This window comes from Populus alba, chromosome 10 (genome assembly GCF_005239225.2).
Source record: "Populus alba chromosome 10, ASM523922v2, whole genome shotgun sequence".
In the NCBI taxonomy this organism is placed as follows: domain Eukaryota; kingdom Viridiplantae; phylum Streptophyta; class Magnoliopsida; order Malpighiales; family Salicaceae; genus Populus; species Populus alba.
The window spans coordinates 14,899,688-14,918,671 of NC_133293.1; the positions used below are offsets into that span (position 1 = coordinate 14,899,688).

The 18,984-nt window shown below is 35.0% G+C and overlaps 1 protein-coding gene across 5 annotated transcripts; it reads right to left on the reverse strand.

The window, feature by feature from the left end:
• Positions 1-1,419: 1,419 nt before the first annotated feature.
• Positions 1,420-17,059, reverse strand: LOC118046370 (uncharacterized). Of its 5 annotated transcripts, none has more exons than XM_035055258.2 (25): positions 16,702-17,059; positions 16,415-16,500; positions 12,732-13,086; positions 12,303-12,454; positions 11,893-12,132; positions 11,562-11,671; positions 11,394-11,471; positions 11,197-11,303; positions 10,296-10,390; positions 10,095-10,210; positions 9,830-9,933; positions 9,673-9,750; positions 9,463-9,541; positions 9,137-9,305; positions 8,090-8,160; positions 6,865-6,945; positions 6,705-6,775; positions 6,046-6,142; positions 5,903-5,962; positions 5,321-5,375; positions 4,823-5,217; positions 2,872-4,731; positions 2,187-2,759; positions 1,996-2,054; positions 1,420-1,868 (listed from the first exon to the last, which is right to left on the reverse strand). In XM_035055258.2, exons 3-25 carry the CDS (start codon positions 13,031-13,033, stop codon positions 1,673-1,675), a joined length of 5,148 nt encoding a protein of 1,715 aa, XP_034911149.1. In that variant the 5' UTR covers positions 13,034-13,086; positions 16,415-16,500; positions 16,702-17,059; the 3' UTR covers positions 1,420-1,672. The 5 variants fall into 5 exon arrangements, with proteins under 5 accessions (XP_034911149.1, XP_034911134.1, XP_073268162.1 ...); XM_035055243.2 differs by having other exon boundaries at positions 12,723-13,086; XM_073412061.1 differs by lacking the exon at positions 16,702-17,059 and adding an exon at positions 16,585-16,618 and having other exon boundaries at positions 12,723-13,086.
• Positions 17,060-18,984: the final 1,925 nt, after the last annotated feature.

Genomic DNA, 18,984 nt, shown 5'->3' on the forward strand with positions numbered 1-18,984 from the left:
TTCTCTTAGTAAGTTCATCAGTTTATATATATATATATATATAATTGGTTTTTTAAAAGATATTGAACTAAAGTAATCATGATGGACAATTATATAATTACGGGATATCGTGGTGTTATTAATTAGAGTCAAGCCACGAAAACAAAGGAATATGAAGTAGAAACTATTCATTCATGGATATTGTGATTATAAATGAGGTAAAAAACATGTATGATTATTGGAAGCAAAGGAAGATAAAAATAGTTATTCAAATATTGGATTATGTGATGTTTCTAATTAGAGCTAAAAACTTGTCTGGCAGGCAAAGAATCTGGAGGCAAGATATCAGTTTGGGAAAGTTAAGATTTTAGAAATCCACAAAGTAAACAAAAAAAAAAATGTCTTTCAAATTTAAAATTGGAGTTGAAGGAATGAGGAAATCAAAAATAAATCCTGGAAACCTATCACATATGAACCTATTTATATTTATTAGAAAAATGAGATTTTTGTTATTGTATAGTTAGTGTAAGTTTGGGAATATAGTTGAACTGTTTCTTGAAAGTTTTAAATTTTTTTTGTTTAAAATTATTTTTTTATGTTTTTTAAATTTATTTTGATGTGCGTATATCAAACATAACTTTTTAAAATAAAAAAAAATATATTATTTTAATGTATTTTTAAGCAAAAAACATTTTAAAATGTAACAATTACTAGTGTTTGAGAGTGGTTACGATTGTTTTTTAAAATATTTTTCATTTAAAAAGGTATTAAAATAATATTTTTTTATTTTAAAAAAATTATTTTTAACATTAGTGTATCATAATTATTTGAAAACACTAAAAAAATTTTAATTTGAAGCAATGAAAATAAAAATTCATATTTTTTCAAAAATATTTTTGAAATACAAAACAAACAGGTAATCTAAAGAACCCCTAAGAAAAGACAAAGCTGTCATATTATTTTAGAGAATCTAGTAATGATTAAAAATTCTTTGTTAATAAAATAGGTTAGATTTGATCCAACTCAAACATCTCATTACTTGATATATATTTATGCAAATTATTTTATTTGTTTGAATCACCAATTTTTTTCTTTTTTTAAGTGATTATAAATGTTTGTAGAATAATTTATCTAGATGATATATTTGTGTATTAGTTTAATAATATTAAAGATCATTTATTTATAATGTTTAAAAGTGTATTAATTTAGTAATATTAAATGTGACAAATAACTAATGCATGTTATATTTGAGTGAAGATTCTTCCATAATAAATATCTCTAGATAACAAAAATATACACTTCATTAAAATATTAAATAAGATACCATGGCAATGCAGACCTAAGTGGCATTGTACTAATAATCTTTGGCGTCAAACAAGAACGTTACCTCCTAAAACATTTGAGAACAAGAACTAGAATGTGAACGACAACGTCAGCAAGTAAGGGCTAAAATGGTGGGCAGTTTCTGTATTCATTTGTGAGGATGCTAACAATGTTGTCTATACAAGAATGAATCTTCCTGTGGAAATTTTTCCACAGCAATCAAGCTACTTTCCCCTGAGAGCTCTATCTCCCCTAAAACAACGCGTAAAAAATACCTCCCGGTAAAATTAAAAAAAAAAAAAAATTATGTACAAAACAATTATGAGGGGAAAAACCCGATGGGCCCAACTAATATCCCAACAATTTGGGGCTACAAAGATGAGAATGTCCGCGCGAACCAGTTTGATAAACGTCTCATTTTTATGGAGAGCTCTGCATTCTTCTCAAAGTGTGATTCTGCGTTTGAGAGGACGACTTCAAAGTCATGCTTCAATGCCTCCAAGCTTCTATAGTAGTTGTTTTCTAACCTTGACTGGATCACTTCAAGAGACAATGGAACCGGGAACCTGGGAATTTCAGTGATCAAACACCAGCTCAAGCACCAAAAATTTTACAAGTTACTCTGCTAATACGTGCTTCTTGAAAAAATACCAAGCGTCTCAGAACAAAAAAAAATGGAAAAAGAAAATATACCTGTTAATAAAATTTGACTTCTGTGAAACTTGCCTTAGCTTTTCAACCCCATAGTGATCCTGAATATGCGCAAAAAAAAAAATTCAGACAAGTCCCCATGATATCTTTGAACTGATTTAGTAGCCACATCTAAAACATTTACAAAGATCTTATACAATAAAAATTCTTTTCCCACCCTCATGCATGATTACCTGGTCTTTTTTGCCTGATTGCTCTAATTTGGCGAAGGCAGGCAACAACTTATTTGTGATCTCCTTATCTATACGAGGCTGCTCCAACTGAGTATCATCATCAAAAAGCTCCCAAGGACTGTGTTCATGCAATTCTTTGGGATCACTCTTGTACTGAACGGTACAACTCTCCCATGGACTATCAGGAAACTCCAAAGATTTGGGCTTTGTATATAGAACCCGGCCATGCCACCAATCACCATCTTCTTCACCCTCGTTTTTCCACCAGACCTTACATTTATCCCTACGACTCCAGTTCCTCTGTATGGCAGCATCAAACCGAGTTCTCTCAACAAGAAAATCTGGGAAGCCAGTCATTTCGGGTAGAGTTAACTTGAATGATTTCTGAAATGCGCACGAAGTAGGATCTACAAATCTAAGCGTCATTTTGCAGCAACAATCACCAGATCCTGCAAGAGCAGCATACTCAAGGGCTTCAACCTTACAGAACTCGACCGCCCTAATGTTTCCCTTCATTATTTTCCAAGGGCCTGCTTCTTTAGACTTCATGCAATCTAAGTACTCTTGATGGCCCTGAAAAAACAAAGAAGCTTCCAAGATAAATCATTTAAATCATAAGACCTAAATTGCAATTAACCTTAGGCAAGAATCAAGATAATAATCTTTAGCATCTCTTCAGACTAACCTGTCTCAAATATGCAACTTCATCCCCTTGCTGGGGGATATAACGAGACCCCTCCTCATGCATTGACAGCATTAACCATGATGCTTTTTTGGCTGACTGATGCAACTTCCTTCCATCTACTGGACTTGTGTCACGAAAGTGATAACTGGCTTTCCTGTTTCTAGTAGATCTCAAGCGAGCTGTCATCCTTGAGCTGGATCCCCATTCTTCACATGAAAGCTGACATCTATTAATCGAATCGTCAAGGGCATCTCTACAAGTATCATCTGATTCATGTCCCTGCTCCAACTGGAGATTATTGCTCGCCATATTTGAATCATGTGTAGGTGACTTCAAGCCCATGGAACGTGTTCTATGAGATCCACCGGATGCGCCTTCATAGGAATCCCCTCTGAAATCAAGATGAGGGTCACAAGCACTTAAAGTGTCTTCTCTGATGCTACCATCACCTTCTGAGCTAATTCTACCTCTGCCTGGCTTTGACCTTCTATAAACAACATCAAACATCCTTTTCGGATCCGAACGGGACCCCACAGAGTTGTCCAAGGATGGCATGGAAATTTCACCAATCTGAGTATCTGATTCTTCCAATCCATCACCTTTATATTCTGGAGCAATTCCATTGGAGCCATTATGCTCCAGCATCTCCTTGACTGGATTCTGTGTCATGTTTGCAGGCTTATCAGTAGATAAATCACACCTACCATTTCCTTGATTATCTAGTGAGTCCTTCAATATCTTTTTTGATCTTATCCTTATCTTTGTTGAGAAAGGTGGGAGGCTCTCTCTGAGATCAGGAGGGTTGTCATTCACATCAACCATGTGAACCATGTGACCCGGGGTAGGTAATTTATCAGAGTCCAGGCATCCGTTGAAGGTTGGGTGCTCTTCACCATTGGACACATCATTTACAAGCTCAAAGGTATCAGTATCAGCACCGGCGTTTCTTCCATTCACTGGTACAACTCCTTTGTCCGTGTTATTTTGAACTTCTAAAGTAGGGGATATTGTGCCATTATCCTCCTGAAGTTTTGAGTACCTGTTGAGATTATTTTCATTTTCATTGTGTTCACCAAGGCATGCACTAGATCCAGTATATGCTGCTGATGAAATGGATTCTCCCAATCTCTGACGCTTAGAAGTACGAGCCTTTACACCTCCCCATCTGATATCCCCATTTTTATATTCTTCAGACAGGTCCAAAGGACAATTTTTTATCTGTGCTCTTCTTCCTCCATCCATTCTGCTGCAATGTGCATCACCAGAAAAATATCCTGGATCTTCAGAGCTTGTAGGAACCCCATTTACCTCAGTGGCTTCTTGAGGAGCTTTGGATGATGATCCAACCAAATCAATCTGGTTGTCACCCTTGTGCATTCCACACTCTGGGAGCACAATCTTACTAGAATCACGAGCTGGCAGTTTAAGGACCAATCTCCTCCTATTTATAGTATTCATGTGAGATTCAGTAAATTCATGATATTTTGCAAAGTCTTCAGGCTCTTCCAGGATATCTTTTCCTTTCAAATTCCTCCTTCCCTCATCGTGCAAAGATCTATCTGATTCATCGCTTTCAATATTTGAGTCTTGCATTCCAGATTCAGTTTCTGATAAGTCACCTTCTGAGCCATCTTCATCTTCTGCGTCTGTAGCTGTTCCAGTAATTTTTGAAAACAAACTAAGTGCATTGCGGGCAGCAGCTCTTTGAGGTCTCAAGGCCTTTGAAGTGGAAGACTTCCTCTTTGAAGCTTTCCTGCCAATCCTTGATTTCCTAATTCGATTACTTCTAATAGAGTTTCCATCACATTCATCCAAATTCTTCCTTTTAACACGCCTACCAGAAGAAGTCATCATCTCAATCTGAAAAAAGTGGGGGCAAGAAGAATAAGCTAGCTAGTCAAGCATGCATGAAATCCAATATTTTGAAAGAAAATTGTTAAAAAACATGTACTTCAGCCTTTTGTTTTCTCCTTTTAGATCCTCGGAAACCATCCCTGCCCTCAGCCTCACTGTCTTCTGCACTACACTCTGGATCACCAGAGGAACTAGAATTTGACCTTCCTTGCTCAGCATCGGAAGAATATTCTTCAGGGGCATTGTACTCTGAATCATTGTCATCACTTTGCATGTCATTTTCTGGTTCCCAATCCATGGCATCTATGAAATCAGGCAGTGGCTCAACCAATACATCCAAGTCGGCCAAGGCGAGCATTTGGTTATCCGGGTCTAGACTGAAGTCTGGTCCAACAGCAAATCTTACAGAAGATGGCTTCCACTCCACACCCAGAGCTCCTAACCGTCTCTGCTGGTACATGCTCTGGTAAGGTTCCGTATAAGGAATCATCCCTAGAATTCTCAGAAAAAAACAAGCACTTGAGAGAATGTAATTGAAAATAGCATATGCCATAAGAATTCCATAATGATAAAAGTTGCCAGCTGAAATTAGAACCTGAGTCACAAAGAAGATCCTGCATATTCCGCCGGAATGGTACTTGCTGAGTTTCCTGAATTAGATTTTTCACATTGTTTGACATCGAGAAGTGAACACAAAATGAAAAGTAACTATGTAAATCAGAACTTCAATACTACTACATCTCGTGTAGGATCTATTTGGTCTGCATGAGTCAAAATTTCAAAACCCGACAATTATAGAAAAGAATATTTTTTAGGGGTACACTTATAGTCATTTATAAACTCATACGTTGACTAAAATAACTTTGCATATAGATATGCATGTGTGCATGCAAACAATGAGTAATTTCCACAGGCTGCAAAAGGACACGCTTAGTAATTCAGAATTAGGGCTACAAAAGGATGGGCAAGAATTTTTTCAGGCGAGTATGGAACTCAACAATAAAGTCAATTAATTAAAAGGGAACTTCTATAGCATGCTGCCTTTAATCAAGATGTGACATTCCCTATAATATCAAGTACTTCTCAAGGTGCATGTTTCTTGAAATTATGTATGCGATGTGGTGCTTAATAATACATAGGTTTGCTGAAGCCACCAAATTATAGACAGCTAGCTAACCTGGTCAAGTACATTTCCGTAGGTATCTTGTATCAGGGGCCGATAATCACCAAGGAAGAACTGTACACAGAGTGAGTATCATAATGCATTTCCAGAGAGTTCTCAGTAGAACCTCCAAACACAAGCGGTTATTTATAACTCACCTGATCATATTTAGCATCCTTTTGGGACTCGCCTTGGCCTGTATTTAATATGTACAACTGACCCACGTCATCCGAAAGTATAATAGATGTCCCATCCCTGTTATAAAAGTAGTGAACAATAATCATGACAGCAGCAGTAAAGTTGCAAGAAATTTACAGATATATCCTCCAGCATTTTGATTGGAAAAGCATACAATTAAACTCCATCTCAAGTATAATAAACTACATGTACAACAAATAATCATGCAAAACTGATGTAATATTGCTAAGTGGCAACGCCTATTTGAGACCTGAAAATGGATTCACAATCGCATAAAATTCATCTGACATTTACTTGGATGAATCAAGTCCAGGAAAAGTTGAAGTTTATTGAACTGGTAAAATAACCACAAGGCTAAAATACAAAAACTTATACACTAGCCTAACTATAAGGAGTTAACCCAAAGTCCGATGAGAATATCTCTTCACATAACTTGAAATAAAGCTGAAAACAGTAAATTAATAGTCTAGAAAGCTTCTATTTTAGAAAACTAAACTATCATAAAACAATGAAAGATTTGTAAGATTCATAAGATGTTCTTGGACATTGATTCAGAAGAGTGATACCAACAGAATCAACAAAATTAGAGATTCCATATTAAGCATCAATAGGCACCTACGGTGAAAACTTTCCATCAACCAACTTGAAATGTGAAATTTCGTAGATCCGGATGGGTGTGCCCTCCCAAATCTAAATAAAGAAAAAAAAATATGAATGCAAACTGTAACCAAAGAAAGGTATTGCAATATAAAATGAGATTCAGCAAATTGAAGACTCACATCCCACACTATTGTTTTTCCATCATAGCCAGCACTCATAGCTATTCGTGGGTTGAAAGGATGAACATCCAGAACATATGTCTGCCAAGAACACAAATGACATAGTCAGAAACACTGGACACATCAAGTGAATGACTAGTGAATAATAAGAGAATCCAACACAATGTGTATCAAGATAAACTGCATTGGTATGAAAAATAGAAAAATGAGAAATGAGAGCAAAACAGAAAATAGCACCCTTCCAAGGAAATAGGTAAATTCCAGCTGTTTTACAAGGATCCACTAATAGAAATGTGATATGGGTGGAAGTTGGATTCTGTAAGAATCGCCACATAAAAGGAGACCAAACACAAGAAAGCATTGATCTCTGCCAACAGTGGTCAAAGAGGTGAAAGACGCCGGGAAAGAGGCTTTGAATAAGAATTAATCATTGGTCCTTGTATACAAACAGAGTAGGAGGTAGAAAAGAAGTCAAAATTCAGCAAAACATGCTTTTGAAATGCTCAAACATACACATTGGATAAACAAACCATTCTAAAGTAAAAATGGGTAGGGACAGCAAGGATCTGCAAAAACAGGTACCAGTTTCTTCTAGTGAATGAGGCAGGAAAATTGACTGGTAAAACAAATTAAAAAAAAATATTCTCTTTTCAGTGATAATAATGGCATTTAAAGTATTGCAAAATTTTGCAGAAATTTCCCTTTAGAACTAGCAACAGCAATGAATGAGAGATGGTTACTTAAACATACTGAAAAACTGAGGTCATTATGGGGCAACATATAATATATTTGAACTAACAGGAAGGAAACATAAAATACAATTTGCTGGCTGCGAAAAACTAATCTATTCTTTTGCAACCCTTCTCAGCTTTTGACCATCAACTTAAAAAATTCACTAAAAGTGAATATCTGAAAATATAGCAAAAACAACGTGAAACAATTATAAAATTAAGAGATGCACTCCACTTGACCCACAGAAAAAGCACCCTAGCACATTGCATTTACAATAGTTGTAAAACTAACATGGAGAATTGTGACAAGTGATCAGTCAATGGTTAAAGCACCCCATGAATTTACCAGTCAAGATCATAGGGAGAGATGGTAACACAGAAACTGTTGAATGAGAGGAGCATATCAGTCATCCTGACATGCAACTCCATATGGACAGTTTAACATTTAAAGAGGGGAAAAAAGATGCTTGTAAAAAAAATGAGGAACCACTTACAGATTGAGTATGACCAGTCAAAGAATGCACCAAACTACCATCAGCAGCATTCCAAACACATATTCTGCAATCTGCACAAGAATCATCACCCCCACACTATCAACTTACAGAAAATAAAGACTACATTTCCTACTTTAAAAAAATATTCAATAGAATCCAACTCAGTTCCGAATTTCATTTTGTGGTAAGATCAATAACATGAGGGAAAGAATTAATAGCTATTTATTTTTTATTTTTTAAAATAAAGGGACATGGCACAAAAAAGTCCATAGAAACTTTTGCAGGGCCATTGAAATTTAAATTTTGTTGTCCCACGCCCAAATCCATATGCAGGCATGTGAGCATAAAAAGATTGAAAAATTAAGTGAAACTTATCGAGTAATGCTCTGTCCAAATAGTGAACAGCAACAGCAAAAATAAAATTCAATGAAAAAATAAAAGGTGAGCTTTAAACAACAGTGAGGACTCATTGCTTGAAAGTTTCAATGACAAGAAGTAGATTTCTTCCATTTTGGATAAGTGAAACAGACAGCTGCCCTTTCCACTCCACCTCAACCAACACCAGCACAAAGTACATGCCTTTTAAGAATTACAATCATGTTTCCTTTCCTTTTTCTGAAGGTCTCCAACACTCCAGGAATTTAAAGCATTTAGTAACTAAAATAGAAAGGGAAATGACGACATAACCAACAAAAATAACATATCTACCACAAAGAATGAATCGTAGAGCCTAAAAAGTGAGAGTATCAACTACAACATCATTTTGCTGTAAAAGAAGAAGATTTTGTTAGAAGCAAATGGGAACATTTATGAATTTTGAAACAGGTTGACTTATATGGTGATGCTTAAGGACTGATCAAAGAAACACTGGGGGCTGAAATGGACAAGCATTTGTATTACTTCTGCCCCCCCCCCTCCCCCTTCCCCTTCCCTTTTTTTTGGCAAAAAAGAGAGCTGAAGTATGAGAAGATAGCTGAATTTATATAGTTGCACTCACATACATCCATAAATATGTACATGAATACTTGTAAAAGAAAGAAGTATTACCCATGATAGCAGCAAGGACAAAACGATTATCTAGACTCCACGCAATCATGTTTACCCCACGAGGAGTTGGAAGAATTCTCTGTCGTGGACCTCCTCGTGGAGGTTGAGGAGGCATTGGTGGAGGAGGAACTTTCAGATGATAATGTCGTATCCAACGGCCAGCTTTACCCTTCAAAAGAAAGAAACATATATTTGTTGTTCAGAAATCAAGAAGGTATCCTAGTATTGCTCAAGGTCACATTGACGCAAATTGAACCTCACAAAAAGTAATTGACTGATTCTCATTTCCCTGAGAAGAAAGAAAACCCGGAAAAAAGGTCACTTACATGTGATCTACGTGATTTTGGAATCCAAATAATTGCACTGCCATCTCGAGAACAGGTAACAATGCTTTCATGAAAATACCTGACATGATTAATTATGAAGCATTTATTGTCAATAGATCTGATTAACTATAACAAAAGGGTGTGATATAGATATATTCTCACAAGAAAAGGTAATGCAACATAAAGAAGCAGTTCAGAAAATTTCCATACCATGAATTTTTAAATTTTGGAATATTTTCTTCCTTTGAGTTGTCAGCCATAGAAAATCTAGATGGCATGGCACAACCACTACAAAACAAAGCAGTATCCTATGTCAGCATTCTAATTTTTTTAATGGCAGCATAAGCACAGAGAAAGAAACACTTACCTAAATTGGACATAGTTGACATCATTCTCGTGGCCAGGTAACACATCTATCTCATGATTTGGCTGGGCTGAATCATCCGTGTTGGATTTAAGAGCATTCCACACCTGCAAGTGATGAGATATTACTAACAAGTTATCCAGTGTTTACATGTCAACAATCATTCACATCAGTTGTCCCAAGATCAATATCCATACCACATATAGAAGATAAAAATAGGATAACCATTATGCAGAATTGCAAGCAAGGTAAGGGAATTTAAATATACCCTAGCAAGGTGGTCAGAGCTACCAGTGACAAATACAGTTCCATGAGCATTGAATGCACAACAAAAAATCTGATGGCTCTGAGCACCACTACTTGTGGACGGACCACTGTTCTTTCCTGCACCCATTCCATTATTCTTGTAACTTCTTTTGATAAATGAACCAGCTCATCAATCATGAGTTTGAATGAAAAGGTAACTAACCAGCCACGGGATCTGGAGGCCTTGGAACATATATTCGTGTACCTAAGTTGGAAGACCTGGCATCCCAAATCCTACATGTTCCATCATCAGAAGACCTGCAAAGAACAAGCAAAAGCTATAAATTATTGCAGAGAACAAGTACTGCGGAGTCAGCATTGTACTTTCAAGGAAGTGGTGCCACTATTTTCAGAAGGCAAAAAAGCAGATTTTGCCAGGGAAAAATACCAAACACGAAGCTACAGAATTTTACATGCATAAAATTCACATGTGTGCAAGGGGAAAACAACTACTACATGATTACTGAAATAAAGACGGGGAGTCAAAATTCAATTGAAACAATGCTGACATTATGTGCCTTAGGGCCTCAAACTAGTCAAACTTGACTCAACTAAATCTTAATCATAACAAATGAAGTGGGATATTGCGAGTTGTTAGGGCTGGAAAATGGATATTTATTGACAACCACAAAAATAATTGATGATCTGAAATTCTCTGAGATAAGAAGATTGAGATACCATGCTACAAATTTAAACATGGCAACGATAAAGAAAAAATCTAAAAAGTTAAAGATCCGGAGAAGATAGCAGAGATACATGAATTAAAATTCCCATTAATTTAGGATACAAAAGTTTAAGTCAGGAACCATCTCTATCAAATCTATTCATGGTTGGCACCTGGCTTCTCCTCCAATCATAAAAGGTTTCAGATGGGGAAAAAGTAGTTCTGGATTCAAACCTAACAAGTGATAAAATAAAGTCCTGCAACATCTACAGTGGCATGTTCCAATATCAAGTTTCCTTGCAACAAGAGAGTCGTATCCAGAGGTGGTAGATTCATAAAACAAAGAACAAAATCTCATAATTGTAGAAGATGCATAACATAAGATTGCAATCAGCCTTACGACAAAAGCTGGTATGCAGAACCAGGCCTTGGACTAAATGTAATGGCAGTAACAGCTGCAGAGTGTCCACGAAGAACTGATATTGGCATCCCATCTGGCAAACGCCACTGCCCAAATCCAGATGTAGCAATCAAAATTTGGGTATAAAGAGAATAAACAGGAAGAAAGTCCTTACTTTTTAGAAGAAAAAAGCTTACAACTCGAATTATGCAATCATTTGAAGAGGATGCCACCAAGGTATTGTTTGAATTTACAGCCAAGTCAGTAATGTCCCCCTTTCATGCATGGATTGAAATGCAACTTATGATTAAACAGCAACGGAAGCCAAGAAATCAATGGTATTGGATTTACATAAGCATACTCACTTCATGCCCTCGACAGCTAGCTAAGCAAAAAGCAGTTTCCATGGACCAGATTTTTACAAGACGATCGTCTGAACCAGTGACAACATATCTCCCAGAGCGATCAAATATTGCTGCAGGATTTACATTGAGGCAGTTTTAGGTACAAATCCCCAAATATCAATGAAAACTAAGAGAATACATATGGTGTGATGTCCAAGATGCATCTGGGCAAATGTTTTATTTTATTTCAGATTTTGGCAGACTAGTCACAATATATGACTTGTGAGTTTTCCCTAGGAAAGGGACATAAACTGCAGTCCAATACCATAAAATTTTGATGTAAAACTCATACCACAATAGACAGCATTCCGATGTCCACGTACTCTCTTGACATTTTGCATTTTCTGTACCATAGTTGTTGGTTTCGCAATAGCATAGCATGCTGCACGAATAGATGGTGCACGATGGTGTCTTGCAAAACCACCTCCAATTTCCCTCAAACTTAACCCGCGAACCTGATCAGCATGTCTATGAGGCCATCGCATGTGAACAGGGGGGTGCTTGACTTGGTCATTTCCCTTATCTCTATCACCTTTAGACACAAAGGAGTATTTTACATCTTAATAAATTCCAGTTAAAAATAGAAAATGAACTCTATTATGCCATTATGAACAGAAATATCTCACAAAAGCATAAAAACCTCATACAAACACAAATGTCAGGTTGTCATTTCATTTCAAAACTTAAATAGATGTAACCTACAACTCAAAAGTGAAAATGAACCCGTTCCCAGAAGGGTAGGAACATCAGCAGCATTTGGAGCATCACCAATCAAGCCTTCTGATGGAGAGGCTGTGTTGAGCAATAATTGCTTCAAAAGCTTTACCAAGTGATTCTTCTCAATGTGAGGGTACCTGTATACATATAATTAATGAAAGGTCTAGTCAAAGATAGTTTGAGGCAAAAAATTAACAAAATACAATGTGCATTATATATCCACAGAAATGCAGACAAAAGTTTACAAAAGAAACCAGGACCATTATTTCAAACCATTTTTAACTCAACCATTTATGTAGGCACATGTAGTTTGCCCCACAAAAGCAACGCTGAGTGTAATTGTGTGTGACCACACGAGTGAGTAAGTGAGAGACAGAGAGAGAGAGAGAGAGAGAGAGAGAACACATTGCATACTGCTCCTCCAAACTATTGTAACTTAATGGAAATGATAGACCATTATCATTTTCATCCCCACTATGTGCTCCACTTCTTGAATACCAAGCATGATATCTTCTAGGTAAAAGTTGATGTTCGAGAAGTTCATTCCAAAACTGTACATAAGTTCTCTGACATGGCCCAGCTGAAAGGAAATGCATAATTAAAAAGTAAACTTCACTAAGGTCAACATCCACATCTTTCACCCTTCTGCGACTTGTCTCTGACTCTGCAAGTTGAGCAATCTCACGCTCCTTACTGGAAAAGCTCAAAGGCGTCATACTGCTGGAAGGTGCATCCCTTGAAGGAACGTACTTCCAGAGAGCAATGTTTCCTGTAATTCAAGAAGCCAGAAACACAAAACTTAAATAAACAAGTAAATCAATTCTCAATTGAAAAAGAAAAGTTAAACATTAAAAGATACAAGGAAATATAGGGAACCACTTGGTATACAGCATAGAAGAACTTGATGAATCCAACCAAATTAAGCATATTTATAATATTTAAACTGCACATATAAAGAACAAGAATTTTCGGTTCTCAAACTTTTGTACAGCAAAATTAACATCAAATATTTTATTCCAGGGTTGAATAAAAATATTGTTGCTGGAAATGTCTGAAATCAAATTAAATTTGAATATGTATTGAGTTGGATGTTCATCTTTGATGGTTTATTTGCTTCCAATTTAGATCCACTTTTGCATTGTATAAACATTAAAGATATTTGTAAGGCTTGCTTTGATAAGAAAAAAACATCGTTAGAAATTATTCTTGTACAAAATGATTTATATAATGAATTTCTGATTAATTGGTGGTTGAAAAACGGTTCACAATTTTTTTATATTAAATCATTAATAAAAATAATGAATTTAATTGGTCGTACAACTTGCTACTAAACTTCAATAAATTTTATGATTTCTTGATTTTTACAGTATTTTGTAATGATTATCCCAACTGATTATAGTAAAATGTTAATTGGTTATAAAATTATTTTATTTTAAAAATAGGTTTTCATCGGTAATAAATTAAAAATAGGTTTTAGTTGGTAATAGCAGAAGTTCTGAAGAATAAATTTGATTTATTAAATTACTGACAGTGCAATTAGATTTAATTGATAAATCAAGTCGATATATAAGCAAATTCTGAAGTTTAAATTCAATTACTAATCATTAGACTACAGAAATTTAATTTCAGAAATTACTAAATTAAGTTAGAAAAAAAATTGACGTCATTCAGAATTCATATCCTGTATTCTAACAAGCAAAACCCATTATTTGGGTGTTTTATCAGTTAGTGAATTTGTAGTGTGTGTTTATAATGTGATCCATTACTTCCAAATTGTGTCAAACATGAGACATGCCCTTATCCCTCCATCATCGGCCCTCATGCTCCAACCAGATGAACCGCCACCAAAATTGCAGCCCCAAAATCACAACAATACCCACCTCTAGTAATGGTGCTATAAACAGAAACACAGAACAACTTGTCAGCTGTTAAACCCTGAGCCAACAACAACAAAATCCAGATTCGCCAGCACCAAATGGACCCCAAGACCTCCATATATACATGCATCCACTGAACCAAGAAGATTGTGATTAATAATAATCTCCTAGTCCATCTAACATGGCCAAACCTCAATTCATCCTAAAATTGAAGGCCTTGATAATCGAGCATGAAGACAATCCACCTCAATTATCTTTGACAAGCACTCATTTACCAATCAAACATAATACACCTAATGCTAACATCTCAAAAGCTCTAGATCAATGCAAAAGGGGCTCGTATCCACCCTGGCACAATTAATGCTACCATCTAAAAGCTTAAAGCTAATTTGGATGCATTAAAAACATGGTATAACCTGAGACCCAATTCCACCTTGCATCAATAGAATTTAAAATCTAATAATGTATTCAAATAAGTAAGACCATTAATGAGAATATTGACTGGTTGGAGAGATAACAAGAGTAAACCACCACCCCTTGGGCCCCCTTTCTAGCAAACCATATTCGAACATAAAAACACCAAGAGAAAAGAAGCATAAAACTTCCCTGAACAACCTAATGATGGAACTAACTTCTGATAATCAAAATCCACGATGATTATCAGGAGATGGTCATTCCTCCAGGGCCACTTTCTGATGCAAGTTCTGATGATCAAGACAGAAACATCCGAAACAGAGCCAAGCAGAAGGAATTGATTGAATCTAACAACATGAAGAGTAGTGTTAAAGATAAGGATTTGGCTGAAGCAAGTTCCGGTGGATTGAAGAACTCTGTGCAGGCTAAAGTTCCAGCCATGCACGTTGGCAGGAAAGAGCAATTGATATCCCATAAGTGATGTCAATCTTATTATCATCCAAGTGGCAGTAGAAATTAATATTAACTGTTGTTGTCCTTATCTGTCAGTTATTAACAGTTAGGAGTCTATCTATTATGTAACAGTTATTGTAAAACTATATATATTGAAGATTAGTAGTTCCAGTAGGTTATGTTGTAATGAAAGCCTATTTTAACTTGGTGTGATTCCAGTATGGGAGTGATTCCCTTGAGTGGTGTGAGGCTACTTGTTTCTTATCATTGTAACTCTTTGTTTGCAATAAAATTATAAGACTTCTATCTTTCCTGTCATTAAATCCCTTTTCTGTACAACTTAGTTTGCTTTGTTTACAATTAATTGTTCCAATCCATAGTGTAATTGGCGTTACTTTCAGGACATGCAGAACAAAGAGCCTACTGGTTGAGAAACTTTATGCACTGCAAATGTACTGCCACTAGCATAAAACAAAATGAAGTTCATAATCCTGTCTGATGCAGACAACAAAACAATCAGAATTCACGTGTTTTATCGTGATTAGAAAAGATATGTGTTTCTGAAAACTGTATGGGTCTAGGCTTCTAGCTTATGCTTTGGTCTCCTATTAGTTTTTAATTAAAAGGAAATCCTTTTTAAGTTGGAACGATAGAAGTTTCTTGTTCAAGAGTCTAAGTCCCTGTTGAATTAGGAATTCAACTATGTAAAGCTTTTGGAGTAACCCTATGAGGACATGGACTTCAAAGCTATCCAGTGTTGCTATTATTCTCTTTGCTAGAAAGCTATCAAAGTTACCATCTACAACTTCTTCGGCATGAATTTTGATGATTAGCTCTGTCATTTTCCCCTTTATTTCTATTCCACTTTGTCTACACGCACATAATTTTCTAAGAATAAGATACCTCCCAACTCTCATGTGAGTCCTCACTTAAGCTTTATGATATCAAGGTTCAGCAGATCTAGCACAATATGGTACTTCGAAAAATAGAAACAGACCCGAAAAAAAAACAAAAAAAAAACCTACCAATTGAAAAGGGAAATGAATATAAACTCCCATCCCCCTCCTGACACCTTGAAGCATTCCTGGTACTTCAGTTACATTACTACTACAGCCTTTAGATTTTCCCGGATCCGCGTAAGGTTCAACCAAGAATTAAAATCAAACAATGATAATGAAGAATAAGTCTTTTCTCAGCGCACTCGCATACACACATGACATAATCACATGTGCACACATGAAGAGCATACACATTAACTAATTGGTTTACAATGAAACACACTAATCAAGTAATAATCAATGACTAAACCCCGATTTAAACTAGTTGTAAACAAGCATAAGAACGACGGGGAACCTGAAGTAAGGCGAGAGATAAATCAGCCAGAGGGGATTCTTGAGTGCTTTTGAAAGCCAAGCCAGCAAAAATCCAAATGCATTCCTCTGTACGACCAAAAAAAACAAACAAACCCTAATTTCAAGTAACCCGAATTGCAATCAAACACAAATACTAATATCGAAACAGACCTTATTGAAGATCTAATTCAACACATTCACCATAACCTTGTCTACTTCTTCAGTAGCTAAACAAAAAATCAGATAATGACATGAATAAAACCAAAATAGTAGAGAAAATGTGAATACCTTCAAAATTTGAGACAAAACGGCAGCGTTTTAGAGGGGTAGTGGCTTGGCTTGGCTTTTCTTTTATTTTATCTTCTTCTGGGATTGAAGGAGATGAAGGGGTTAAAGAGAGAGTGGAATTAGGTAGAATTTTATATTAGGAAAGGACTGGCGATAGTGGGGGACGCGCGAGAAAGTGATTTAGATTCTTGGAGGGAGCTGCGTGTGTTTTCGATTCTGGCTTTGTTAGAGAGATTGGGGAGCGAGTTGAAGGAGAGACGGAAGGAGAAGGCAGGATTGAAACGTAGCTTTTTATAACTTTTGCGGCTACTTTTTTTCCTTCTCTACAGGTGCTTTGAGGGAGAGTGGAAATAAAAGAGAGGATGAAAAAAAAAAAAAAAAAAAAAAAGACAGAGGCTGGTAACGCTGTTCATAGGAATTGGGTTGGAATCACTGTACATGTCATCGGTGATTTCATCCCAGATCTTTTTTTATCTTATTCTTTCTTTCTTTTTCTTGTACTTTTTTCTCAATTTATTTCTTTTTTCAATTTAATTTTTTATCTGATTTTTCAAGATTAATTTTAAATTGTAAAAAAAAATTGTTAAGCAGCTTGGAATCAATGTCTGGAAGATAAAATTAAAAGAGTGGCGAGTATATAAGAGTGGCGGGGAACACACGGCCATGTTATGGAAAAAAAAAAAAAAAAAAAGACGGGGTTGGATGTCGATAAATTAATAAAATACTAAAAAAGAGGAGATTTTACATATTTCTTTCTATAAAATACTATTCATTAGAATAGTATTTTTTAAAAAAAATACTTTTTGTATATTATACTTTCTATTGTATTTATATTTTATTGGGTTATCTTGTAATATAAATTGTAATTTTGACAAGTTAACTTAATTGACTCGAGTTTTTTTTTTTAATTAATTTTTCTTCTCAATCTCATCGTTTTATATTGGTTTAATTGAGAATTGAGCTTTATAATATGTTATGGTTTGATTTTTATTAGGTTATATCGGCCTTGTAGTTCAAAAACAGTGCTGAGTAGGTTAACTTGAACTGACTTGTGATGTTTTTTATATTTTTTTTTTAAATTAAAGTTTTTTTTAATTTCACTGTTCAACGTTGGATCAGTTGGGGATCAAGCTTTGTAGTTTATTTTGATTTGGTTCGTATCATATTATCTATGTCACAAGTTTTAAAAAGATTAAACTATGTTAAATTGAGTCATTGTTTTTTTATTTTCTTTCTATGAAGCTATCTTATTATCATGATCTAGATCATGGGTCCTTCAACATTGTATTTGCTTTTTATTAGGTTGTCCTAGTCTTATGACTCGGATTGCTAGTTTGGCGGGTTGACCAAGTTAACTTCAAGTTTTTTTTTTTTAATTGACTCCCCTCCCATTTCATCATTTAATATCGGGTCTAATTGAGAATTTAGTTCCATGATTTGTTCTTGTTGCTTTTTATTAAATTATCCCGACCTGATGACTTGGGAATAATGCTTAATACGCGAACCTGAGTTGTATCGGGTCATTTTTAATTGATTTTTTTTGCATTTTATTACCGAGCATTGGATCGGTTGAGAATCAAGCTTCATGATTTGTTTGATTTATTTTTTATGGGGATATCTCGATCTTGTGTTTTAGGTTTGTAGGTTTGTAAAAATTAAATCGGCTTAAATCAAATTGTTTTTTATTTTTTTCCATAACATCATCTCAATCTCATGATCTGGATCACGGTTTTTGTTGATTTACTCGTATGATTTTTAATGTTTGTTTTGAATGTTTTGTTTATCTAATCTCGTCGTTCAACATTGGATTGATCGGGGATTAAACTTTGTAATTTGTTTTGATTTGTTTTATACAAAGTTATTTCAATTTTATGACCTAGGTAATGAGTTTGATAAGTTAACTTGTTTTTTTTTTTAATTTTGTAATTGTTATTTTTTAAATCATATAATTCAATACTATATTGATTAAGAATTAAACTTCATTTTTTTTTATTTTGCTTCATGACGGGGTTATCATAGTCTTACAACCGTGTTATATATATTGATATGTTAATCCAGATTAACTCAAGTTAATCTAATATGTTGTCATTTTAGAATTTTTAAAAAAGTCATCTTAATTTTTTTTAGTCGAACTATGTTTTTATCGGCCATTCAAATTATTTTTAAATTTTTAATTGAATTTGATCATGTTAAATCAATCACTACATAATTTTTTTTATTAAAAAAAGTATTAATAATATCCAAATAATTTTTTATATTAAAAAAATTAACCTTAACCTTTTT